A 26,904-nucleotide genomic window follows, 5' to 3' on the forward strand; every position below is an offset into this window, starting at 1 on the left:
GTACGGAGCTGCCTGACAACTACACGAGAAACACATTCTTCCACACCCAGGCACAGACACTCTCACTCTCTGCACTCATGTTCCAGTAATCCTCCAGCCCCCCCACACAGAAAAATAAAACATGCACACACACACACACACACACACACACACAGTAGTCGATCTCAGCGTGTCAATGTAAGAGCACAAACTCTCAGGATGGTACACAAAACAGACGCAGCATCTATTTCCCTCAACCTCACATTGATGTGTGTGACATGCTGGGCCCCAGCCTGGAGGAAAACCAACCCCCCCCCCCTTAACCAGGGAGAACACAGAATGTGTCCCACGTTCCTCCAGGCTTCAAATTAACTATCTGATTGACTCAGCGGGTAAAACAAAGCAATATCTGCTTTTACATTCTGGTCTGACTCTGGAATATTTGTGTGTGTGTGTGTGTGTGTGTGTGTATGTTGGGGGTTAGCGGTCCTCATTAAGAGCAACCTCTAATCAGCAAAAAAAGCAATATAAGTCAATGTTTAGTCTACACATACATGCAAGTTGTATGACACACATTTTCTCATGATCATTGAATTTCAATGTGTGTGTGTGTGTGTATGTGTGTGTGTGTGTGTGTGTGTGTGTGTAAGAGAGAGCAGGAGAGAGAGAGAGAGCTTGCAGACTTGGTACGAGGCACTCTGAGGCCACTTAAGCCCTTTGGTCATAGGGGCCCTACACACACACACACACACACACGTATGTGTGTGAAGGGAGTGAGGTCATTTGAGAAGGATTGACAGCTCCAGGAAATGAAACACACCTCAGATTACAGTTAAACATTGACTAACATTTAAAACATGTGGCCGTGCACGACTCGCTCTTGATTGAAACCGTTCGTGGGCTTCAAAAACAAACAGCGCAGTGTGAAAATGTCACTCAGAGAACACCCAGGACCTGATTTCCCCCATGCCCCCCCCACCCCCCACTCTCCTTGTGCCAGTCTCGTAGCTCCTCGTCTCCTCCGCGCTGGTGTCTGCACACGCTCAGGCCTTGTAAGCGATATGGGGGCTGATTTGCCCCCTTCCAGCAGGAACCATCTGCTGCTGTTTAATATTAAAACCCCGTCTCAGAGTTAAGTAAACCTTCATAGTAAACACAAGTTTCTGTGGAGTGTTTTCACAACAGCGCACAAATTAAGTTTCTGTTTTGCCTGGCATCGCTCACAGGAGGACGTCTTTCAGCAGGACTCCGTCTTTGAAAAAGATGTTGCCTTTCAAACTTTCCTCCCGCATCCATGCAGAGACCGAACCCTGAAATAAAAGCATCTTTATTCCGCAGCAGCGGCTGCACAGCGCACGGCCTTTATGTGAGGGCTGTGTAAGCGGCTGGTTCGGTGCACTGAATGGTGATTAGGTACGTGGTGGTGTTTCCGTCTGACTCGTCTCTTTCCAGAGATGCCGAACATCTAAGCGCTGGCACGATACGGTGAAAACACCCGGGCAGTATCTCGCAGCCAGGCGCCATTTGTAGGAGAGAGGAGGACGTCAGAAGATCACACGCCGGGAAAAGTTTTCTCATCCAACGCATAAAAATTAGTTACGTTGATGCAACATAAATGCGCGTTGAGAGACTAAAGGTTTGCTCAAACCTTGAGAGGGAGTGCTGCCTTATGGCTGCAGAGTCCCGGTTAAGCTACCAAACGCCCAATCAGGAGCAGAAGGGGCCCCGTCTGTCTTCACTCACAGCCTCTGCGTGCTGGTACCTGTCAGGTCTTCACCGGAGACTTCACAGCCAATCAGAGTCTGCACATCAGGCTTTCCTATCAGAGAAAGTTCCCAGATCCGGGCATCATAAGTTGATTTTGGAAAAAAAAAGAAAAGAAACAACCTTGATTTCTTCCTGGGTTCCACGCGCGACCCTGCAGCTCTGTGGCTGATTGGACTCTAAAGCAGACGGGCAAATGGGCCGTCCTGTCTCCAGATGACACACGGATCCTTTTTCCGAGACAGGCAGAGTCATTTACCGTCCTCGCCGCAAAGCGGGGCATAAATCACAAGTTAGTGACTGACTTGCAAAATTGGAGGATTTCTTTCCGAATCCGCTGGCAGAGAATCAGATGAGAGCTTACAAAAAAGATCTGAAGTGTTTTTTTGGACTAAAAACACCTCAGCTCGGGTGGAAGATTGCCAGAAGCAGAACGCGGGCTCAAATCCAAAACGTCTTTTTCCTTTCTGTTTGTTTTGTTCCTAATTTGCAGGCAGACGTTTGGGTCCTGAGGTAAGAGCTCGCACGTATGTGCACCTCTGACAGCTTAATGAAAGAGCTGAAGGAAGAACGAACGCGAGCAAAAAAAAAGACTCAAACGTCGGTACCAGCGGACTCGATGGCCTGACGGGGCGACCGGAACCGGAAGCAAATTAGACAAATATGATGAGTGCCTAAGCTCTCCCCCGTTAACAGAGAAAGCTTATTTTGCTTTTTGAGGAAGATGATCCGTTACTAAAGATGTGAAAATCATTGAGATGTGGTTAAAATGTGGGTACTGCAGTGTGTGTGTGTGTGTGTGTGTGTGTGTGTTCATGGACTGTGAAAAGAAGAGAGGATTATCAAACGCTAATCTCTTTATTCCACTCAAATCTACATCGCCTCTAAACGCGAGCGCCGTCTCCATGATCCACCTTCAATCGCGATGGAGGGAAACACGTGAGCGGGCGCCATGGAAATGGCTGCAAAAAACACCTTCGCACCTTTTCTCCCCCCGGCAACTGTTGGCAGACTCGCTTCGGCGTCACGGACGTGATGGCTTCATCATTTTGGGGGTGAAACGCGCGAAGGCGAGGGTGATTGGCACTCGGCTGAGAGGTGTGGAGACAAGCAGATGCCAGGTGATTTGATCAGCACAGCTGGTGCTTGTTAGCTAATTATACACACGCTTTTAAGGCAGCGGCGTGCACGCTCTCAAGAGGGCTCCTGCTCTCAAAGGATTAGTGGGATTGGGGAGGCTTTGTTTGCTAGCACCACCAAGCTGTTGATGTGACTCGACTCCTAAATCAGCATGTTGATCGGCTACCTCAGCTTTGGACCCCAAAGGCTAAAGCACAGAAGCACAGCTGTTAGCTCTGCGTTCACGCTGCTCTTGCAAAAGTTTGTTTTAATCTGTGTCCGTCCATTGGAACTCTTTGACCGAGATCCTGATTGCACAAGATCGGCTTCGGATCAACTCTTTTTTCCCCCCAAAGTTTTACAGGGAAACAACATTTTCATTCCTTTTTTTTAGGCGGGGTGCAACAGTGGGGAGAAGAATGAGTAAACGATGAAAATGATGATTCTGAAATGGTATATAGCCACACATGCACGCTGCAGTTACAGTCGACCCTGCTCCCGTGCACGCACAAGTGGATCGACAATAACAGACAATGTGGAGGCTTCTGTATCGAAGTGATTCTGAAACAATGTGTGTGTTGACTACCCGGATCAGCAGAGATGCATTTTGAATCTTCACACAATAGTTTTCCCATGATTCTTGAGGACAAAGTGTCTGTCTGTTAGTATCAGACAAAACATATCGCCCACTAGTGGCCCAGCAAGGAAACACTAGTATTTTCTAAAATGCCAAATGTGCTACTTTGTTTTGGAACAGTGACAATTCAGGGGTACAATAATGCCCAGTCTGCATATGGTCTAAGCAGGCTTCTTTAACAAGATGGAGGTCAGAAGGAGGAAAAACTGCAATAGTTAATGGGTTGGGAGCCATTGTCAGTGTGAGATGGAGGCTGGTGGTCATAGGAGGGATGTGATTGGGGAATAGAGATCCTAAAGTGATAATAAAGAAAGAAAACACCCTGCTTGCTCTGACTATCTGTTGTAATTATAAGAGTGAGTAAACCAGAGTATGGATCTGTCACAGCTCTGTCTCTTCTCCACAAGTGTGTAAATCTCTGCCTGTTCTTTGGAACCCGGGTCATCCTGAAGATGCTGCACACGTTGATATTCCTGGGTCAGAGAAGCAGACGTGACTTATCACATCTGGGTTTTATTGAATCAGTCAAATATGCACCATGTGCATAAACACACGTGAACCACTCCACCCCACTCTCGTGCACCATGACTCACTGTGTCATTAATAGCCTCCAGTTGTGTTATTTAACACCTCACACTGGAGCACATGAGCTTGAACACACACACTGATAAACAAAAAAAATCCCTCCGTTTGGACGTTTTTCTTTCCTACTGATGTAATAATTCCACCGTACAGCTATAGCTACACCTCCATTTGGAGGTATGGCCATGTGATAATTGTCTATGCCGATATAAAATAGGTCTGTTAACGTCTGTCATCGTTGTTCATTGAAACATTTGTTGGATCAATGTTTCGTTGCATCATCTGGAAAGCAGAGATCAGATTCAGCAGCTCAGTTTTCCTCCTTTTCTTTGCAGCATGTCCCAGCATGCATTAAGAAACAGAATTACAATCTCAGTGTCTGTGAGTGTGTTCGCCTGCGCCTTATTATAAATGCTTATTTATTTTTGTTTTTCGGTTTCAACTCAGTGAATGTAGAAGTAAATAAAATGCTTACTCTTAAAAGCTTTGTGTATATTTCCGCTTCTTATTCTAGGGTTGTGAGTTAAAGGGTGCCCCAGATTAAACATAAATCGCCCCTCTGCAATGTTGTGATAAAAACCCTGTTTCAAACGTTTGCTGCAGTCGTCCTTTTACAGATCTACGCTGCCCTCTGGTGGTTATTGTTTGTCGTTACATGTAATAAAATTTATTTGGGGATTTGATGCGTTTTTTTTTAATTAATAGCCAGTTAGTTACTTTTACACCCCACCATAAAATCACGTTATTAAAATTCTGTTATATTACTATTTTAACTTATTTCAATCAATCCTGTATGGCCTGAGGTTCCATGCCATGAACACAGCCTGAAGTGGGGTCAACCAAATGTCTCCAGGGTAGTTTTTTTTTTTTTTCTGTATGTCTGGCTGGTGACCTCTAACTTTGCAGCCATTACAGATAAACAGCCATGAAGCATCGGTCATCCTCAAAGTTCAGAGGTCATAATTTGACCTCACAGGAAACAAGGAAGATAAACATTTGCCATATCTGTCGGCTGCACAAACTGGCGCCTTTTAGTGCCAATATGACCGACATTTGTCTCAGACCAGAAACAAAACGATCCTTCATGAAAGCAAAACTCTACTCGGGGTTCAAATCTGTGCCTTTATTGCAATTGTGGTGTTGTTGTAATTGATTCCAATATGAAAGAAACAGCAGGTTAACTTTAGTGACTTATTTTACGCGCTAATAATTAGCACAATAAAGCAATAGCAGAACAAAGAAATAATCATTCCCATCGTCCTTTTGAAGAATATATTAAGGGTGTTTTTTCCTCATAAAGACAAAAGTAATGTGACCAACACTTCTTCATGTCCATGAGGTTTCAGGCTGCAAAAGAACGGTTTCTTCAGAAGAAGAAGCACATGTGGACCATTAAGGCTCCAAACAGCATGCAACACTGTACAAGCAGAGATGGAGAGATGTGAAGATGGAAGCGGGTTCTAGCTTTTCCGTGCTACGTCAAGGGAATGACAGAGAAAAAGAGAATGTTTGGGAACAGAGGGTTTCTTTCCCCCATCCTTCAGGAACTTTTGTCTTCAAAGTAAGTCTGTTCAATACGTCTGCAAAAGGACAGCAGGTTGCTGTGGCTCTTGATTCTCTCTGCCAGCTCTGTGCTCGTGAGTCTGGTGGTCAGAATGGTGAAGAGGTGGCCAAATACCAGAGCGTCCAGTTCTGTAGGCCTGTAACACACATGCACTCAGCGTTTATTGCTGTGGAATTCAACCAATTCATTCAATGGATTTTAGTTGGTTTCATTGATTAGGTGAGTCACTTGATAATAAAGTTGCAATTATTCCCATTTTGAATATAACATTCAAAATTGTATTCACTGTAAATATTTACAGATGGTGGAGACACTGATGAAAAGGTGATATTCGTGTTTAGTTTTAGTTCAATATAGAGAAATCTCAAATCTTTTGTTCAATGTCTCCACCATCTGTAAATATTTAGCCTACGAGCAACCAAATATACTCGACATTTTCAGTAAATTTATTTTGAAAAACTTCTGAATTCCTGCCTTTAACTAAAAATCAAACTGCCACTAATCGAAAGAAATGAATTACAATTGTAGTTTTCCCCTCATTGTTCTGTAATGCCACACATCTGCCACCAGATGGCGATAAAGACAAACGCAATAAATTAAATCTGATTGTTGTTCTGTTGTGGTAAAAACGGTACAGTAGCTCAAAATTAACCTAAAGATATACTGTACATCAGGATAGTCAGAAACAACAGATACATACTGTTTATTAAAGAAGAACGGTTGTGTTCCCAGTCTTTGGGAGAGAGCCTGGCAGCACTGATTTACATCTTCATAAACCTGCAATATAGAAAAACAGAAAATTATTACATTCCTGTGAGAGTAAAACCACATGGGGAGCAGCGTCCCAGTAAAATCACCAAGTGAAAAGTGGTTTCTCACCTGCTCGAGGGTTTTTCCTCCCCAGCCAATGGCATTCATCTTCCTGCGAACCTCCCACTGCTTCTGATAGGCGAGGAAGCTGCTGAGGGGCCATGAGTACGGACTGCTGTACCTGGGACGTGTGATCTGAAAAAAACGTTCATCAGTAATTAAAAAATACATAAATACATGAAAATATATACAATATCTTTTTTTAAATAATCCAAACAAACCCCTGTTGCTGTGGCATCATCACACCACTGGATGTACAACTGTGATGAAAAGAACTTTTTTTAAAATGGATGGAGAAACACCAGAAAGCACTTCTTGATGTACGATCACAAACATTTGCTTTTATCTGTGCATACCTCAGCGGTTAGAAGCATGTTGTTGACCAGCTCCATATACGCTTTCATTTCAGCTCTCTGAACATCATCTAAGCCGTCGCTCAAAGAATGACCCTGAGAAACCAAACATCCCCTCAAATCATCAACGCTTTTGCTTTTATCGACTGCTGTTGATAACTGTTCACAACTTAGAACATATAAAGCCTTAATACAACCAACAAACGCACCTTTGCTTTGGTGAACTGCACTATTGGCCCAAGTTCTGACACCACCTGATTCCCCACATGGATGAAGGGAATTTTACCTGCAGACGGAAATAAAACACAGCGTCCCCAAAGCAACAATACAAAATCTATAAAAGGCACTGGTGCAACAGCATACAGACGAACCTGAAGGGGACATGTATTCTGCATTTGCTCTGTACATCACCTCCACCGGAAGACCGCACATCCTGAGGTAGGTCTGCATAGGAGAGAAACAAGACCTGGTCAGTCTGCACAAACCCTGGGAAAATGCATCAAATCCTAAAACTACAAAAACATTTCATGGTGATATTGTAGGTCTATTACAAATAGCATTCACTAAAGTTAAATGAACAAAAACTTTACCTGGACAGCAAGAGAAGAGGCGCAGTCTGACAGCAGAACCTGATCTTCTAGGGGGAAAAAAAGAGAAGCGCATATAAAGGCAGAATTAAGCCAGAGTGATGGCTGCAGCTTTTCTACTGACAACTCATAAATGGACTGACCCTTCAGAGGCTGATACAAGGTTGCACTTTCAGGCCAAGGCTCAGCAGCTGTCAAGAAAAAAAACAGATTCACACACGCGCGCGCGCACACACACACACACACACACACACACACACACACACACACGAGGAAGGTTAATCAGTCTTAAAGGGACAGATTCTTTTTACTAGTTTAAATCTTGTTTCATCATGTTTTATGAATGAATTGGACGACCCTAAATGGCACTGAATGCTAGGTCCATATGTTACCGAATAAACAATTTTAACCCGTTTAGTAATGCTGAATAACTCGAAACAGCTGCAACGAATGACAGAGGTGCAACACAGAGGCAACAATAATGGTTTATGCTGTCATATCTTTGTTGCATTGAAATTATAACCTGTTAGCGTCTGTCGCCGATTAAAAAGTGGCGGATTAATTTAGGCTTGAGCAGCATTACATAGGTAAATTGTATGGTTTTGTTACGTCATTCACAAATTCCCACTCCAGTGGTCCTTGAGACTGCTGCCCTCTGTTTATGCTACACTCAGCTAGCCACTAAGCACACATCTGGTATTTGATTTACCCAGAGCAAATCATGAGTTACTAAAAAGAAAATGGTGGAAACAACAGTAAGAAATCAAGTCCGCGAAGTTAGAAGGTAATGGCCACATCTTTGCATTTGATAAACATGAAGGACAGGAAACAAGTTCTTAAGTATTAGCTGGTTCAAGCTAGCTTAACACACAATGATAAATACTCCGAGAAAAGTAAATACGTTACCTGCTATCTGTGACACGAAAGCCTCTGCCGCAAGAGACATTGTAACGTGACTATATTGCAAATTGGTAGTATAATATTGGAAAGAAACGCAATTTCACGACAGGTTTAAGGGCAAGGGCTTGTTCATCAGTCACAGGCTGGTCCGTCCGCTATTAATGTTCGGAGGAAAATGCGCGACACCGTCGACAGTTCCGCATAACGCTTGAGAGATAATGCGACCAGATTCAGACAAACGGGGGCGCTCCTGTTTCACTACTATAAAATGGACAGGAAAGCACATTGCAAAGCAACAATTTTATGCGTCAATATGGAATTATCGCTATAAACTGCAGTGAGCAAACGTTACATAAGCATGTGCTTAGTAATCTTTATACGAACGACTAATGCACTTGGATATTTTAATCACAATGCGGGTATAAAACTGAATTTAAAAGTCAAGGCTTAATGAACGTGCGTGAATGTTAATCGTCGTCTTTGAAGGGTGAAAAAAATATTTATATGCGTAACTATTGTGAGAGTTTCTCCAGCAGAAAGAGGAAGGGGGGAAAGCCACTTCTCTGTGGCTGCCCTTTTGCTACCGCAGACCTCTCAGACCTGAGGGAATATTTTGGACTGTTGTTGGCCTGATTTATCAGCTATGTGGTGGATCTCCGTGTCAGCCAGTTTCCTGCACATTTAACCTTGTCTCGACCGGAAGCCACCAATTAAAGCTTCACATTTCCCCTTACATCCCACATCGCTCCCTTTTGCTCCCTCTCTCTCTCTCTCTCTTTCTCTGTCTGTCTTTCTGTCTCTCCCCCTCTCCCTCCCTCACACACACATACACACAGTTTATACGCCATGTGTTGTGAGTAAACAATGCGTGGCTGGTGAAATTACGAGTGTTGATATGATAGCGTTTATGTAAATTTTAATATTTGTGAACAAGGTCGCGACAGTGTGTTTGTTTATTTATTTATCTATTTATTGAATTTGATATGAACTAATTCGTATGTTTTCTCATCTCATTAATAAACGTGACAACGTGACCCTAGATTTATTCCGGTCATATTGTTTCTAACGTTAATTACAGCATTTTTACGCAATGTTTCCGTACAAAACATGGACTGCTAGTTTGTGCATGCCTGCGTGTGTGTGTGTGTGTGTGTGTGTGTGTGTGTGTGTGTGTGTGTGTGTGTGTGTGTGTGTGTGTAAAAAGACAGGGGAAATAGCTGGGAGTGTCAAAGTTTCCAAAAAATGTTTTGGAAGAACTTTTCATTTTTAATAATTTCAGGCTGGACAAAAAGATAATTAATTGCAGGTTGCTATTCAGAATATAAAAAATACAAACAAATAAGTACTGGCGTAAGACGATGCAGCAATAGCATATTGAACTGGAATGAAGACCGAAGCGTATTTTTGAAAATGTATTGGGCTTATTCTGCTGGCTGAATCGACAAAAATCTTGCCGCTGAAATTGCTATTACCCTGAGAAAATGCATAAATTTTCAATTTTAAGTTTTTACACTCTATTGTTCCAGAATAAGATACAAATGTATGCAAAATTAATATAACGTTCACGCGTAAAAAAAAAAACAAAAAACCCTATATGCTATGGCAAATATCCTATAAATGTGCTCGCGCTCTTCTATGTACAAGATATATAAAAACCTTTAAGCCTTTCTGCAAAAAAAAAGACTTTGTGTTGTTCTTTGGCCCTCTTTTAAGCGCCAGTTCGTGGAAACAACATTTTGGTAATGTGCATTTTCATAAATTAGGAAGTTTCGTCGTTTATGTAACTAATATAAAACCCTGTATTTTGCTTACCCTGTAGGAAAAAAAACCCTGTTTTCTCCAAAAGATACAATCCTTTCCTTTTTTACGACAATTTTGGCGCAATAAACTGTAAACATTTCGCTAGTTTCTCCAAAGTTATCGGGCTATCAAATTGATTCATTCCTAACTAAAATCCGATCACTTCTAAACCACACATTAAAATAAATTGTAATGAAAACTAGAACTAGCCTGGGCTTATTTTTGGAATTGTTTTAGGACCCCTGTCACCCTGGATCCACGCAGAAACACCCGTTTGGAGCGCGAACGTGCGACCGTGACGGCCGCCTGACGTGTTCACACGGTGATCGCCGCCTTCACGCTGGTGGCGCCGCCGCTGTTGTTGTTGTTGCTGTCCGTTGTTTTCTTGTTTTTGCTCCGTCCCTTTGTGTTCGGCAGCTTGTTGTCCTTTTTCCAACGCATGCGTCGGTTTTGGAACCACACTTTCACCTGCCGCTCGCTCAGGCACAGCGTGTGCGCCACTTCGACGCGACGGCGGCGCGTCAGGTAGCGGCTGAAGTGGAACTCCTTCTCCAGCTCCAGGACCTGCTGGCGCGTATAGGCCGTCCGCAAACGCTTTGGCTCCGGGCCCGGGTGGTTTGGATTCACTGTTAGAGAGAATTGAAATTTAATTTCCACTTCGTTTCCTTATTTAATAAATACAAGTGTGACAGAAAACAACATTTGCAACAGGCTAAATTATTTTTAAAACCAATTTGGTTTATTATCCGATTATTTAGGTTTCAGTCTACCTTTTGCATCCAGAAGTGGGATTGCACGCCAGAGATTTGCAATTTCACGCACGCACACACACACACACACACACACATACACTGCAGGGCCATAAAACTTTATAGGGGCTGTAATTCTTTCTGACTCTCGCTGAGCCCATAAATAACTCAACAACACAAAAAGCGATTCCTCACAAAAGGAAGAAAGAAAAGATGGAAGAAAGAAAAAGCGAAAGAAATAAGAGTGAAAATGAAATAAGAAGATAAGCAAGAAAAGAAAGAAAGAAAGAAGAAAGAAGAAAAAAGAAAGAAAGAAAGAAAAAAGAAAGAAAGAAGAAAGAAAGAAAACAGAGATCTGAGGGATAAATGGATAGATGAAATTAACCTTGCGCGACGTGCACTTTCTTCATCCACGGATACACGACAATGGGCGACTTGTCCTTCCCGTGGCAGACCACCTTCCTCTGCACCTGAGGCGACTTTGCACAGGTCATCCAGGCCTGGCACTGCAGGTCACCCGCAGAGTAGCCTTGCTTCCCAGGCGCGTCTACCTCTCTGTAGCCGGGGAAAGAGGCCGCTGGATGTTGAGCGCGCTCCTCCGCATCCTCCCGATGCTGCTCCTGCACAGAGCGTGGATGATAACTGCTCTGTTGTGGTGCGTATGAAGGCGGAGGAGGCTGCACGGACTGATAGCCTCCTCCATAACTGCCACTGTCCTGGGGATTGTTGTAATACCCCCCTTGGTCACTAAAATTACTGTAATCTTCTTCACATGGCGGGAACTGCGGCTCAGCATATTTACAGCTCATCACGTAGGACTCCATGATTGATTTATAGCGAGGCTGGTAGGAGAATACTAATTTTTCTTTCTCTCCCCTCTCTCTGTCTCTTTTCCCCCCTCTGGCATCAAGCCATCCTGCGGCTGTCAAATAGACGGACGGCCACGCGGGTCACGTGACCCCGCGGCCAACCAATAAGAGTCGGCACTTTGGGGTTTGTTTATGTCAAAGGTAATGGGATCATTTAAAACAAGAAAAAAAGTGTTCATTACGGGGTTAATGAGGGTCTGCAAGGGCGGAGGAACGAAGATTTGTTGTGGAAAAATTCAACTAAGCATCTTTTTAATCATCACATCTGCACATTTTCACTGATTCTGATCTATCTATCTAGCTATCTAGCTATCTAGCTATCTGTCTGTCTGTCTGTCTGTCTGTCTGTCTGTCTGTCTGTCTGTCTGTCTGTCTGTCTGTCTATCTATCTCTCTCTCTGTCTGTCTGTCTGTCTGTCTGTCTGTCTGTCTGTCTATCTATCTATCTATCTATCTATCTATCTATCTATCTATCTATCTATCCTTTTCTGTCTGTTAATCCCAACCCCCTCCCATTGACAGCGCGCTGGACTGTAGATTTATGACTTTTAGCTGAATGACTTTTTTACCCCCGCACAGATGGCTGGAGCTGAAAAAATTAATCTGGTCCATATTGATGGAGCGCGGGGCCATATTTGGCCTTGTGATGAGTCAAAGGATGGGTAACAAAACAGAAAAGCCTCCGATAACAAAGAGGGAGATAAAAGGTTCCCAGACAGTGACTAGTAGTAGGCTTTGTTAGGCCGGGGTCAGCTCGAGGTGTCCCGTTCAGCACCACCACCAACGCCACTTTAAATGGATCGAGGGGGAAAAAAATGCGTTTCTTGTCTTTAAAGTGAAAAAAGAGATGCCAGCGCGAAGAAAAATGCGATGAGAAATGAATTATTCTGGATATAAAATACAAAGAGATGACTGAGAATGTGTTCAATTTTAAGCCCTCACAGGAAGGTAGACGTTCATACTCGTGACCTTCCTTCTGTTTTTCCAATAAGAAATTACGCTTTTTATCGAGCACAACAAACCACCTAAATGTCAGGGTCGGATCCACTTGGATTTCTTCTTACGTGCACAGGGATGCTGAGGGGCTCCTGTTGAGCCAAAAAGTGTAAATGTGATCCCACTTGATTGACCCAGCGCGCTAATAAACGCTCTAATAAACGCAAGCGAACGGGTGATTTGCTCGGACATTTTGGGAGGTCTCAGTCTCACAGATGTTGGAGACTTGGCAGGACGACTAAGTGCAAGTGAACTTCAGCTTCGGACTCGGTATCTCATCTGATATGTAATCAGTTCAGTGGAGCACACAAGAAATAAGTGGATTTAGCCCCTAAATCAGGAATAAAATCGGTAAACGTCAGTATTATGACATTTTTGAAATGCCCTCTTTTGCATCAATGCAATATAATAACTTGAAAGTATTTATATCAATTTAAATGGTTATTGAAAATATTTCTATGTGTTTGGGAAGAATTTTAACCCTTGGTCAGCTCTTAAAAAACCCTCTTCCATTGCTATTAAGATTTATCTATAGCCTACATTCTCTTACAAAAATGTGTACTGTAAATAAAACATAACAATTTGCAGTAGTTTCTGTTTTTTCTTTCTTTCTAGAAATAGATTATACAGAAAGAGAGGTACATTTAGCTTGATTGGATATATTCAGCAGAAGTCAAGAAAATACACAAATGTACAACCAAAACATTATCATCATGCTTTCTTGACACTCCTGAGTCAACCTGTGTATAGCTTTGACCTTTTGGTTATCCCAATCAGGGACAACAACATGTTTAATAACACTGACTCCAACCAGGGATGCAGCACGCCATGCTAATGTTAGCATTGGCTGCTTTATAAGATGTTATATGTCATTTTAATGTCAGCAGTGAAATGAAAAAGTCCCAGATTGTTCAGTTAAGGTCAACAATTAAATAACCCCACAACTTGTTTGACAGTTTAATTCTACGGCTATAGTTGCAAATACAAGTGTTAAAGCCACCAAGCAAACCCCGCTGAGGTTCTGCAGCAGCATTTCATCAGTGATTATTCATCGCCCATAGACTCCCCTAGAACCCAATCTGTGATCAAGTCAGCTGCACACACATTCGGTTCTACAGGGTATTTATAGACGACGATCCACCTCACCGGCTGCTGCTGAGGACTTCTTGTGTTGTCACGTGATCGGCACATGCAGAGACTTACCACAGTTTTTATTGCAATCCTGTAAGGCACTTTTCATCCATTTGGGAGCAGTTAGGTTAATGCATTTCTGCGTGATTGAAAGTGCCTTTTGGTTTGCAGGAAGCTGCTTTTTAAAGTCAATATCTCATTAATGCAGGTGAATTAATTCTAATACAGGCGAGTAATCACTGCGAGTGAGCACACAGTGAGAAAACTGGCAGCCTTGACAGTATAATAGGTGTAAAATTGGACCAGATCTAGAGACAAGAAGTTGTCTCATGAAAGAGCAAAGACAATTAATGATCATTTAGAACCAAGAGCACTGAAGTCTGAAAAAAGACTCAGTTCAAATCTGAAGAAGCTAAAACAACACTTCCGTGCTTTCATGTCAACTTTAAATCCTCATTTTTGGGAAAGGCTTCTGGTTTGGCGATCCAGACTGGTCCACTGCAAATGTTGGCACATAAACCCATCTCACCTAGGAGCAAAAAGGACAATTTTATAAGCGCCCTAGCCCTGAAGACAACTTTGCTGCTAACAAACGGTCATAATTCATCATGTGGAGAAGCAAAAAAATTCCAACGGTGTTGGGTGTTGTCAAATGCAGGGTTTTATTTCCTTGCCTCGTTTCTCCATTCAAGGTCCATTTTGTCCAATTTTGTATTTCCCAACTAGGAATCCAGAAAGGTTTACGTTCAATGTGGAGGACACTAAAACGTCCTGCAAGGGGCTTTAGAAAAATAGCCCTTCAATCTCAGGCCAGTTCAGATCAGGTCAGTCATGTGATTATCAATGAGTCACAAAATGCTGGCCTTTCAAAAACAAGGAAACAATTAATATTCCTGTAGATTGTTTTGAGATACAGCCTCAAATACCAGGCACCAAATTTAAAATAACATTCCATTCATGCAAAATCACGAAATCTATCATTCTGGGACATTTTGGACTTGCATCTAAAACTATTAAACATTTAAAATCAATGCAGGACATTTTCACATTTCACTGATTAAATGCTTCAATCTCAGTCTTCTCACTTCTCTGCTTGCCGAAACAAAAGCATTTTAAAGGTCAACCATTAATTGGAAACGTGTGAGTAATGAAGCATTTCAAACACCTTAAATCTATTCAGCTCAGAACTATTAATCCAAGCTCCGGTCTTTAAAAAGAGGACTTTGACCTAAAACTTTCATTTTTCAGGATTATTCCAGCCTAGATTGTCCTTCTGAATGGGAGAATCATTAGCTCACACCTTCTGAATGGGCCTCCATCTGAACTTTGTTGGACTCCTTCTGCCCTTTTTCACAGGCAACAACAGCGGCGGCAGCAGCGGCCGCGGCCGCGGCGGTGGAGGTGTTCGGCTGGTTGAAAGGACATTCTTCAGGAAGAATGTAGCCTAGCTGCCGGCAGGTCGCACCAGGGTCAATCAGAATCATTGACCGCTGCGTCACCGTTTCATTAGTCCTCGCGCTGGACAGGGCCACGCAGGGGCGCAGCTGAGGACCACGCAGAGTTCACGCGGCCTGCGGGAGCCGCGGGGTCCATTGTTCTACACCTACCTATAGATTGATTTATACCTGCCTTTTAGCTGAGTTCATGCATGAAATATCAATTATTTCTTCTGAAAATCTGCCATTTGGGATTCAGGAGTCTTTAATACTGATGATCAGTAAACACTTTCTTGGATGTGGCTCTTTTATGGTTCGCTTGCCGGGCAGAGTTGCCTCTGTCTGTGGAATAAAGCCATTCAGATGTGTCTTTTTTTGTGGGGTCGTTTCACTTTTTCATCTTAGACAGGCTGACCGCCGGCTCACCCCTCCGCCCCCGGCCCTCTGCCGGGTCAAAGCCGAGCTGAGTGCAGCTTTAACCCGGTTTAGACATTAACAGCGACCTCCAGTCCCGCCTGGGAACCCGTATGTGTGCGGCTGAAGCCGACATCCAGCCGAAACATGGTGACGAAAAGGTCGACATAACTCTCAATATAAACTCAATTCGGCGTTACTTTTAAACGAAGCACATATTTCCTAAGCAATAAAGAATAAAGTGACTTTGACTTCATTTCAATACGCACCCGTTTAAATAAATGTTCCCTTTAAATAATAATAATAAATATAATTCAAAATCTATTCGCTAAAGAGGTAAAGAAAAATGTGGGTTTTTTTTCAATTTGACAAGAATCCCGCTTTATCTTTGACAATTTTGGAAATATACTGAAATAATACATAAATAACACAATAATTATATTAAAAAAAGCAGTTATATGCCAATTCCTAATTGTGCGTGCACATCCCTTTGTACAACTGAAACATGCATATATCCCCTTCACAGACTGACGGAGATTTTCTGCGATTATAAAAGAGTAATAACCTGTGACGGTCATCAAAATGAGCCTTTGGTGCTACACTTTGGTGCAATCGTGCATTTATTAAAATAAAGAAATCGACTTCTCTTTTACATAAAACCCAGAGTTCACGCGTCCTTTGATTTAGTGAGGACCTATCGGTATTATTTCTTCTTACAGGTAATTAAAATGCGTTTGTTTTATTCTAGCGTTGAGCGTAGATCTTTCACAAAATATATATCTTTTAGGAAAGGCCGTAAAATTTCAACCAGGAAAGACCGTTTTATCATTTTTAAGTGTAATCCCTTAATCGTATTAGAAAAAGGTGTTTTTTCGACGTCAGACTTGTTAAAGAATCCCGATTCCTCTTTCAAACACAACATCCTTTAAAAGCAGGGAAAATTAATGTTCGCGCTGAATTTACAGCCAAACTGTAACCTTTGAATGGTTTAACCGGATTAACTGTGGGACTACAGGTGGATCTCTGGAGCCGTGGACCACCTCACTCACTGGGTCCTTTGGGGCTCCCCAGATCAGAGATCCAACACCCCCGCCCCCTGCCTCCCCCTTGCCCCTTACAGTCATAAGTTCATATCTGTGCCAAATATGAAAACACTTACTTGTTCTGCTCCGATCTCGCGTGAAATCACGAATGTCGGCTACTGTAAAATCCCACTGGAGAGAACGGAACTTTTTCTCTCCCCCCCTCACTGAAACATCTCCGTTGTTTTCTCTTAGAGCTTGTTGATTTCGGACAAATATCGGCTACCAATCCCATCTGGCCGCCTGTCGGCTATTCTGTCTGAGTTATATTTTGGGGCTTGTCAAAGCGCCGGCAATAAAACACACTTTATTACAGTCACGTGCTCACGTTTCCCCCCTCTCTGCTCCCACCCGCGTTCATAAATTATTAGGTTGTGCACCCAGAGTCACTGCATTTAATGGCGCCAAGAAGGGAAAAAACATGTTTGTGTTCTTTATATGTTTAAGATACGGTTTTGCCCATTTCCTTGTGTTATTTGGTTTTAATATAAGTGTTTTATTTTTAAGTTTCTTATCTTAATGATATAACGCTTCCATGAATACTTGATTATGGATTTTCATTAACATCCTAAAACCAAACCCATGCGTAAAAATTGCATTTTGTGCGTAAAGGACCTCTTCAAGTTAAGATTTGCTTGGCAGTGCAGACGTTCCCTCCAAAAACACACAGTGTTAATGCTGCTTAAATTTTTTCCGGATGTTTCAGGAATGTTTGAAGCATTTGTTTCCTGCTTTGATTTCCGTAAATGGGGAGCCATAAAACCATAAACCCAGTCTGTGAAAACAGACCGCGCATCAGCGTGTGTGCGCGGCTGCGGGTCACCTCTGCGGTTGCAGGCATTTGAGTGTCGGATCAGGTTATTAAACCAATATTTACATTTTTAAAATGTATTAAATGTTTTTACAATGATTAAAAATTGGGTGTTATTACGTTACTATTGAAGGGATAAAATTATTTAATGATTATTTGCTCGTTTAGCAATGCTGTACGACTTTAGTTCTTTACCTTTGTTCAGCAAAAACTAAGCCCAAAATCCACGAATACGCGTCAGAACAATATCTTCTCTCTTTTTTTCATTGAACAGCGTCAGCGCAGACCTAATTGAATCCAGGATTTATGGGCATCGGTTCGACGACCTTGCCTAATAGCGCCACCAAGCTGCTGGAGCATTATAATTGCCTCCAGAGCCAAAAGTCTCAGTAGCACTGCGCCAAGATGACGTATGTCGAGGTGCATTCAAGGTAAATGGGAGAATAAAGTTCCCTTGACCTCCGGTGGAAGGTACAGGGAAGCACGGTTGTTTTGTGCCACCTGGCGTTTAGAATATAAACTACAGTTTCAGTTTAAATACTTTTTTTCCGGTTTTGTTGATATTGATGGGATAATGTAGCTGTTCCTTAAGCACGACAATCCTTTAGCAACAACAAAAAAGAACATTTTAAATTACATTTATTTAAAGAATGAACTAAGCTTTTATGTTTTTTCTTTGCTGTTGTTTTCCTCTGCTGGCTGTTAATGTTACTACAACCCCGACGTTTAACGTTTAAAGGTTAAAGGAACGTTTTAAATCTAGAATTATAAAATCTACTCAGCAGGAAATATATATCTTGTGTAGGATATTTTGTTTTTACCTGTAACAGATGATGATGACCAATGCTGTGTTGGTTCTGGAAGGCAAAGCATGCATAATATCTATTGTGCATAATAGTAGCACCGTGTTGCAAAATGCACGTTCTCTGCATCATGTCTCGAATCATTCTTCATTTTGCAGTTTTGAACTATCCAAATGAGACAAACCTTTGTTTTCTTGTTAAGCTTCCAGCAGGGATCCAGACTGGCTGAGATGTATTTATCTCTCTACCTCTGTTTCTGTCTGGTGGGGTTCTATCCCTCACATTTTATGTTGTTACCATTCGGTGTGTTAGAGCCTTCCCAATCTCCTTCTGTCCCTTTGTTTCTGTCCCACACAGACACACAGACCTGCTGCTGCTGCATTGCAGTGGGTTGTAAATATTGAGTGCCAGCTTGACTGAGCAGCACCATGTGAAATACTGTCTTTGTTTTCCTCCGTAGGGTGTGCCTTCATGCAAAGAAAGATAAAGAAATGTAAAATTTGGAAAAGGGGGATAACAACTGTCACTCTGTCTCTTTGTCTGTGTGACACTTAGGCGGCCCTCATAAAAAAAGATTTCCATTGAAAAACAGTGAATACTTTCCTTCTTTATCAGTCCATCTGTCAACTGTTTTCCTTTTTTGAGTGGAGGTAAAACAAAGTGAATTTGCCTAACAGATGAAAGTTTAGAAGACAGGAATAACAAATATGTACAATTTTATTTATTTTTTAAAAACGGTTCTGTCATCCTTTCAGGGAATGTTGAATGATGCCTTTCATGGCATAAAACAGTCACATTTCTGAGTTGAAGAACACTTAAATCTGGGTGCAAGGGCTAAACACATAATCAAGTGCTTCATATTTTTGATATTGCAATAATATTCAGCTCAAATTCACATTTAATATTATTCCCATTTTCTTCAGGGAAACGTCCCTCATCACCATCATATTTTATGTTTCTATTGCCCTGAAAATCTGTGACTAACCGCTTAGCCTACTTTTTTGACAATTTCATCTGGAATTCACATGAGAACAATGTAATGAAAAGTACTTTTAATAGGTTTTAAAGACCATGTAAGACCATTTCCTGTTCTGCCAGTCTTCCCTGGGAAGCTGTGTTAGGTGTCAGAGTGTGCTGGTACCTGATGTGAGCAGCCTGCTGGACTCCATCTTCCTCCTCTTCCTCCTGCCAACATTCCCAAAGACAGCACAATAATGAGCACAGCGGGTAGAAACGAGCCAGACAATTAATAGGTTTAAAAATGGAGAGAAAGCATTGGAGATGCGTCAACGTACCATGTCTTTCGCGGATGAATGCCATTATTTCAGCTTTTTTAGGTCGGGGGGAGGGGGGAAGGGGGTGAAAGTGGGGGGAGATTAATTTTTGCAACATTTTATTCTCATTCATGTTCAACATATTCTGTTGGTGCATCGTTCAATCTGTAATTAATATGACCATTAAAAGCCGGGTTTCAGAGGTTTTGTGAGAATCCTCAAGCGAAAATATGAAGATAGCGTCCATCGTGGCGCGCGGGGATCTGGAGACAGCGGTGGCGCGTGAGGTAACGCTGGCAGCACGCGCACACATGACCGCTCGTGTCCAATGGTCGCGAGATTCGGCTCGTAAACCGGTTTTATGACCCCTGTGTATATGTCTGTGTGTGTGTGTGTGTGTGTGTGTGTAAATCACACGGACGGAAAGGAGAATTAGATGCAGCTGCGGTCAGGAGCTCATTTTCAAAGAGCTGTGGGATATTTTCGGACAAAATCAAGCAGAAATGGCAACTCAGAGGTGTGTTTCACATTATATTCCACCTGGTGCATTGAAATTGGAAAGAAAACCCCCCCACCGACTCTGGAAAATATTGCTATAAATGTTGCTGCATATTTCGGCGGCACCTCCTCAGAAACAACCCATAATACAAAAGCGTCACGACTATATTCCTCTTTTTTTGACGACTGAAACAGTTTAAAACGTCGCAGCCAACAGATCACTTAAATTGTTGAGTGTCAAACATTCCAGACAAGCCTTCACATCCAGCCAAGGATTTAAAAACACAATTGTTTCGTTATTGTTCTAATGTATTTGGGTGTTTGGGAGAGCTGCGCGATGTGGGCGGTAAATGTAAAAATTCTTATACACTCTAAAAATAGTAAAATGAATAAATACTTTTTAAATGAGTAAAATTGAACAGTCTCCCACTCTTGTCTGTTTAGATAATATAAAGATGTGTTTTATCCCCTATAACTCATGGTAGTTATTAGATTATTTTTGTTTTTCCATTCAAAACACACAAGACGACTATTGAAAAATGTATTTCTAATGCTGACGCCTTTTATTCAAATTAGCCTTAAGATTTCTAGACCTTATGAATTTGTTAAAGGGCGAAATAACTACTTTCAGTCTCGATAATTGGAGAACAACTTCAGACCAAATCTTTATTAAAAAAGACCGATTAAACTTGCAATAACAATACAAATATTTGACCACTTGGGGGCAGAAGACACACAAAGTCAAATTAACTCACCGTGACACAATTCTTATTAATCCTAATAAAAAAAAAGTCTTGTTTGTCTTGATGATTTTTTTATATTGAGATTCTTTCTTTAAAGTGTATGACTCTATTTCAGCCCGACAAAAAATACGTGATACGTTTTAAGCTACAAAGACAGTTTTTAGATAACTATTAATAAGACAAGCACGTTACTAAATACTTTCCTCTGAAACAAAACTCGACCGAATGTACAAATGTAGTGGTTTTGACTATTATTTGACCTTACATTTTTATTGTATCGTTTTTTTCTTTGAAGACATATTTTCAAAACTAATATAGATGAAGAGATCCTTGCATTTGAAATAATGATCTAAAACATGCATTTAAAAAGGTAAAGATGAACTAGATGTATGGAGGGGAAGCTCATCCTTAGCACCCGAGCTTCAAAATCAAATATTTAAATATGTGAAAAATCCTAATCTGGAAAAGGACAAACCTACACCCACCTATAAGCGCCCATATTTTTTGCAATTAAGAACATTGTGTTGTATAAAGACAAGCTTGTGAGGAAAATAAGAAGGTTCTACTGAGATTTGAACTCAGATCGCTGGATTCAGAGTCCAGAGTGCTAACCATTACACCATAGAACCGTGCGTAACGCCATCACACCAGCCAGGTAGGTGACTCCATCTTGTGGTCGGGGTAGTTATTGCACACATTTTGGGCAGTGATATATTGTCCGCTGCCGGCGATATTTGTCTAAGAAAAAAATAATTAGACAATTTATATGTGTATACGCTTTAAAGTTACAGTCAGATATATCCTTCCTATTTTTAAAGTTAACATCTAACTATTTCATTTACTTTGTTTATTGTCTCATATTTGTGACATTGTTGTGAACTGAGTATTATTCATTCTGATTGTTGTGTTTGAGCTCCTATTGTAGAATATCCTCTTATATCCATCACTGCAGCTTCTTATATGAGTTATTTTGACAGTGAACCATGACCTAAAAAGAACAAAGATGACGTTCTTGTGCTGCATCTCTGTGGAATCGTTTCACTTCCCTCTTTAATTGTGGTGGGAATATAATTACTCAATCAAGAATGTGCAAATTAATTAAAGTATTTTCAATTTTCAATTGTGGTTGTTACATCATTTCTTGAGAACAGGAAGAGTTTTCTTTGTTGTAAATGTAAATGCAGTATTAGCTTTATTAAAACAATGTATTATAGGTTTAAACATTCATTTTAGCAATACCTATGGTATTTTTATAATCCTTAATCCTCTATATTGGAAAATTGTAAGATATTAGATAGATAGTTCGATTTTAGGCTAAACGGCTTAGAGTTTGTGTTTCTTTTGAATTTTCTTTGTAATAATTGTACATAAAATGCTTTCAGTTCCCTTCCTTTCCCCCTCACAATTAAGGCCATTGAAATCCTTTATGATTTGGTCTGAAACAGGCTGTCTGGTCTGGTCCCATCAATGACTTTAACATTTAAAAAGACAGACGAAGCTCAGGCAGGAAGTTGTGTCCAATAAAACCATATAGTTGCGCGATGCTGTCTGGTCTAAATGACTTTATTGCGCCTCTCCGCTTTCTGCTTGTGTGTGTTAAGAGTGTGGGGAAAGTCACGTTTATTCCCCAAATGCATGCTGTTGCTTTATGACCCTGCAGTAGGAAGGCGCAGATTATGACCGCAATAAATGAGGCAACCAAACAAGGAGCTGACTTTGACGAAAAAAGGAGCAGAATTCTCAGAATGTTACACACACACACACACACACACACACACACACACACACACAACACACACACACACACACACGCATACAAGAGCCTCATCTCATGAAATGAGTATATAATAAAATTTTAAAAATAATTCGAAAAAGCAGGAACGAAATTAACAATGACACAAAGATTTTATTGGGATCAGGTTGATGATAAAACACCTCACAAGCAGCATTTCCCCAGGTGGGGGTCTGACAGTTCAGTCACGTGAGCTATAGGCTAACATAGCCTGTTAAATCCTGACGGAACACATTCAAAGACTTAAATACGTTCGATATTGCGTTTGCAGAGGTAATAGAGGTGTGTGTGTGTGTGTGTGTGTGTGTGGTGTGTGTGTGTGTGTGTGTATGTGTGTGTGTGTGCGTGTGTGATATTATTTATATAATAATAAATGAGCATTTGTAACACACAGAACAGGCTATAACAACAACAATAGCAACAACAACAACGGCGACGAATATCCTCGGTACATAATCGGAATATAAAAAAATAGCAAAATAAAGAAAACAAGTCCATTATATCTCGGTTTATAGAGTGCTCTTGAATCGGCCTGTTTTTCTAGCTTCTTTCAATGTTTAATCGGAATAAATGCTGATCTTGAATGCATTTTAGCAAAACATCCCACGACATCTCTCCAGTTTCTGAATGGATATATTCTTTTTTTTGGATGACATCATGACACAGGTCGATTACTCCTGGTCACAATCTAGCAATACAAAAGCAAATTATTACAAAACACAAATAAAACACTTTTCTCATAAATAACATGCCCATAAAAGTGCTCGCGAAGCAGCACCTTTAAATAGATTTTTAAAAAAAATCAGTTTAACATGTTGGAAATTCACATTTGTGTGCGTGATCTCTGCGGATTCCATGTCAAAATAGCACTTTCAAATTCGGCCTGTGCGAAGCAGAAACTAAAGCATTTCAAACCAATGACATAAACTTTTGTATTTTAAAATAAATCTGGCCAGGTTTTTCTTATTTTTAGGCACTTATTCTAGGTTTGAGGCGTCATATTGTTATTTATTTATTTTATCTATAGACTAGCTTTACAGAGAATAACAGACAGGTGCTCAGACATGAGATCAGGCTCATCTGGCACACCGAGCGCAGCTTTTATGAGGACACTTTGCATTTTGGCAGAGAGTTCAGGAAATTTATGTGAAGTCAACTATGCGCCAGTAAACTTGGACACATGAGGTACGAGCTTAGCAAAAACAGATGTGTTTTTTAAAATAAAAAAAAAAAAAAGCAGTAAAGCCGTCGATACAACTACGATTCTAACTATTTCCTTTTAAATGGCGCGTTCTTTTATTTACACTTCCGGTTGGATGCTCTGTCTTCCACATGCAGATGGAGGATTTCTACACCGACAATAAAAAAAGATGACGCAGAGGAGGGCAGAGGTGTTGGGCTCGACGGAGCCTCATTGGTTCACACTCCTCCTGTCCCGCATCATCAGCTTCTTCATCTTCATCCGCCTGTTCTGGAACCAGATTTTAACCTGCCGCTCGGTCAGATTTAAGAGTCCCGCTACCTCCAGCCGCCGATCCCTGGTCAGGTACATGTTGTACAGGAACTCCTTCTCCAGCTCCAGGGTCTGGTGTTTGGTGTAAGGACACCTTTTCTTCCGGGTGGACTTTGCGTGGATCCAACTCACTGATGGATTCTCTGCAGTGATGGAAAAAAAAAACTGATTCCGCAGAACTGAAAAAAACAAAGATCCGGAAGACATTTTATGAGCCTGCAACTTTTGGATCATTAGAAAGGGAAACACGTTTTAACCACAGCTAGGACCTTATTCGTTTCCGTTTTATATTCATGCTCAGATTTAGTTATAAATTGTTGCACCGAGCACGCCACTAACTTCACGCCTAATTAAAATAAATGTAGGGTCTTCTATCATTTACCTATTTGACTCAAATATCTTTAAGTTCTTGTTATTAAAGAAAACGGCGTTAATAAGGGGTTCCTTCTCAGTTCTGTTTAAATCCACTGAAATTGTTGTTTAAGGTTAAACAGAAGTAACTGAAAATAACAACTGAAACCAGTCACTAATTGATTTTTTATGATCTTGAACTTTCTTCGGGTGCCATTTCCCCCTAAAAAGCTTACCATCTTATAAAGTAAATAACAGGGGAAAACTTTCTGGAAGAATCAAATTTTCTTCCAGAAATGCTGCATTTTCTTTCTCGACAAACTGAATAACAGCAACAGCAGCTTAATTATAATAATGGACAATAAAGTTTTATATTTTACCGTTTACACGACATTTATAGGGCTATAAAAGTCACAGACACTTGCTTAGCCCACGTTCTTCCTCTCCTCTCTGTCCAACACACACACACACACACACACACACACACACACACACACACACACACACACACACCACACACACACACACACACACACCACACACACACACACACACACAAATAAACATTCTTCAGTCGATTTTTACCAGCGTTCGTCTGCGTTTTTCTCTCCTCGCCGTCTTTCTTGCGCTCTGGCTTCTTCTTCGGTTCCTCGGCGGCTCCCAGCCGTTCCAGGACCACCTCTGTCGGTCTGTCGAAGCTGGAATCCGCGGGGCTGTCATGTGGGGCCGGTGAATTCTCTGGTTTCACGTCGTCGAAGGTCTGTCTGGGACTGGGGAGGCCGGTCTGAGGGGGGACGCACGCCTGGAACTCCTCAGACACATGAGAAAGATTTACCTCCGGGGCCGGAGCTCCTTCCCAGCTGCGGACGAATCTGCTCTCGCTCGCCGCGGAAGATGCGACGTGCTCGGTGTGGGTCTGCGTCTGGGGGCCGTAGTAGGGGTGGTGGTGACTCAGAAAGTGATGTGTTTGGAAATGGCTCGGGGTGGAATGCAGCTGCGGAGAGGACGATGAGGTGGGATTCGCGGTGTTTGTCCAAGAGGAAAATCCATTCAGGCTCGTTTGCTTATTGGATAAATGTGAAAAATCAGGAATGTGTGAGCCGGTGGTCCCATCCTCTTCCTCCGATCCTCGGACTGGTTTTGCGCATCCGACCGACGAACCCTGCAAACCTCCCGGGATAAAATGCGCACCATACGGCTCATCAGTCTGCAGCCCCATCATGGAATAATAATTCGTTAGCGACATGTTTATTTTATTATTCCAATAAAACGACACTTAAGTGTAACTGTAAAATGTTAGAGGGGCTGGTATAGTGGCTTCCATCCTCCCTTAAAATGGTAGTATTTTTTTCCTGCCCGTACCTTCTTCATGGCTGCCCATTGGTCACAATGTGGATCACATGGTTAGACCTTATTTACCCAGTGTAGGAGATAAATCAAGTGGATTCTTTTGCTCAGAAATGTGATGGTCCCGGAATGCTGCCAAATGGGTCCGAGCATAGGCGAGAAGTCAAAATTGGGCTTTTAAAGTCTTTACAAGCAGAATAAAAGGTAGCAGGTAGCACTTTACAACTTGTTTGAAGGTTGTGCTCTCTACTCTCTCTCTCTCTCTCTCTCTCTCTCTCTCTCTCTCTCTCTCTCTCTCTCTCTCTCTTTCTCTCTCTCTCTCTTTGTGTGTGTGTTCGTGTGTGTGGAAGAGAAGGGCTTTTCTTTGTCTAATGTTCCTTGATCTTGAGCTTTCATTCAGAATTACATATGGATTATTCCGTTTCCTCTATTAAAACGCACTTTCATATATTTTAAGCAACATTGTAGCTTTTGATTTCTCAAAATTCAACTGGCAAATCTGTGTGGAGCAGGTCCTGAAGAACTTTAACCTTTGAAATTGGTCTGATATACTTGAATGTGATGGGTTCGTTGTTTTGTTTTTTAATTTGGGGGAAAAACAAGAACTACTGAAGGAAGTGGTATTTTTCCAAATATATTCAATTTGAGTAAAACACTGCAAGAGTAATTTCTAATTGTGTGTGGACGTGTTGTCCCACTGGCTGGAGGGGAATAAAGAGATTTGTTGGTGTGTGCATAGCACCTTTTCTAGCACTTCTGTAAATTTCCCATTAGAATCTGGAAAGTCTTTTATTATCAGCATCAGGCACATTAATTGATGGTGAATGCAAGTTTGCTCTGATGACACTTCATTTCAATTCAGCACACAGTTTAATGCATCACTGAATTCACCCTAAATTCAGATTTTCTTTTTTTGGTCTGAACCCTAAATCAGTTCACAG

General features: G+C 41.5%; 3 protein-coding genes and 1 non-coding gene across 5 annotated transcripts; all 4 read right to left on the reverse strand.

The window, feature by feature from the left end:
- Positions 1–5,183: 5,183 nt before the first annotated feature.
- Positions 5,184–8,529, reverse strand: mtx2 (metaxin 2). Of its 2 annotated transcripts, none has more exons than XM_057048394.1 (10): positions 8,362–8,529; positions 7,599–7,646; positions 7,459–7,505; positions 7,240–7,312; positions 7,078–7,154; positions 6,872–6,964; positions 6,737–6,775; positions 6,525–6,650; positions 6,346–6,422; positions 5,184–5,781 (listed from the first exon to the last, which is right to left on the reverse strand). In XM_057048394.1, exons 1-10 carry the CDS (start codon positions 8,399–8,401, stop codon positions 5,622–5,624), a joined length of 780 nt encoding a protein of 259 aa, XP_056904374.1. In that variant the 5' UTR covers positions 8,402–8,529; the 3' UTR covers positions 5,184–5,621. The 2 variants fall into 2 exon arrangements, with proteins under 2 accessions (XP_056904374.1, XP_056904375.1); XM_057048395.1 differs by having other exon boundaries at positions 7,459–7,502; positions 8,362–8,526.
- A 1,046-nt stretch (positions 8,530–9,575) lies between these two features.
- On the reverse strand, positions 9,576–13,804 carry LOC130534336 (homeobox protein Hox-D4b). The gene is made up of 2 exons (XM_057048396.1): positions 11,290–13,804; positions 9,576–10,781 (listed from the first exon to the last, which is right to left on the reverse strand). Exons 1-2 carry the CDS (start codon positions 11,726–11,728, stop codon positions 10,471–10,473), a joined length of 750 nt encoding a protein of 249 aa, XP_056904376.1. The 5' UTR covers positions 11,729–13,804; the 3' UTR covers positions 9,576–10,470.
- A 7,713-nt stretch (positions 13,805–21,517) lies between these two features.
- On the reverse strand, positions 21,518–21,589 carry trnaq-cug (transfer RNA glutamine (anticodon CUG)). Its single transcript has one exon. It is a non-coding gene; the product is annotated as a tRNA-Gln (tRNA).
- A 1,257-nt stretch (positions 21,590–22,846) lies between these two features.
- LOC130534333 (homeobox protein Hox-D9b) lies at positions 22,847–26,794 on the reverse strand. The gene is made up of 2 exons (XM_057048391.1): positions 25,202–26,794; positions 22,847–24,408 (listed from the first exon to the last, which is right to left on the reverse strand). Exons 1-2 carry the CDS (start codon positions 25,860–25,862, stop codon positions 24,164–24,166), a joined length of 906 nt encoding a protein of 301 aa, XP_056904371.1. The 5' UTR covers positions 25,863–26,794; the 3' UTR covers positions 22,847–24,163.
- Between the last annotated feature and the right edge of the window lie 110 nt (positions 26,795–26,904).

Source organism: Takifugu flavidus, chromosome 11 (genome assembly GCF_003711565.1).
Source record: "Takifugu flavidus isolate HTHZ2018 chromosome 11, ASM371156v2, whole genome shotgun sequence".
Taxonomy (NCBI): Eukaryota; Metazoa; Chordata; class Actinopteri; order Tetraodontiformes; family Tetraodontidae; genus Takifugu; species Takifugu flavidus.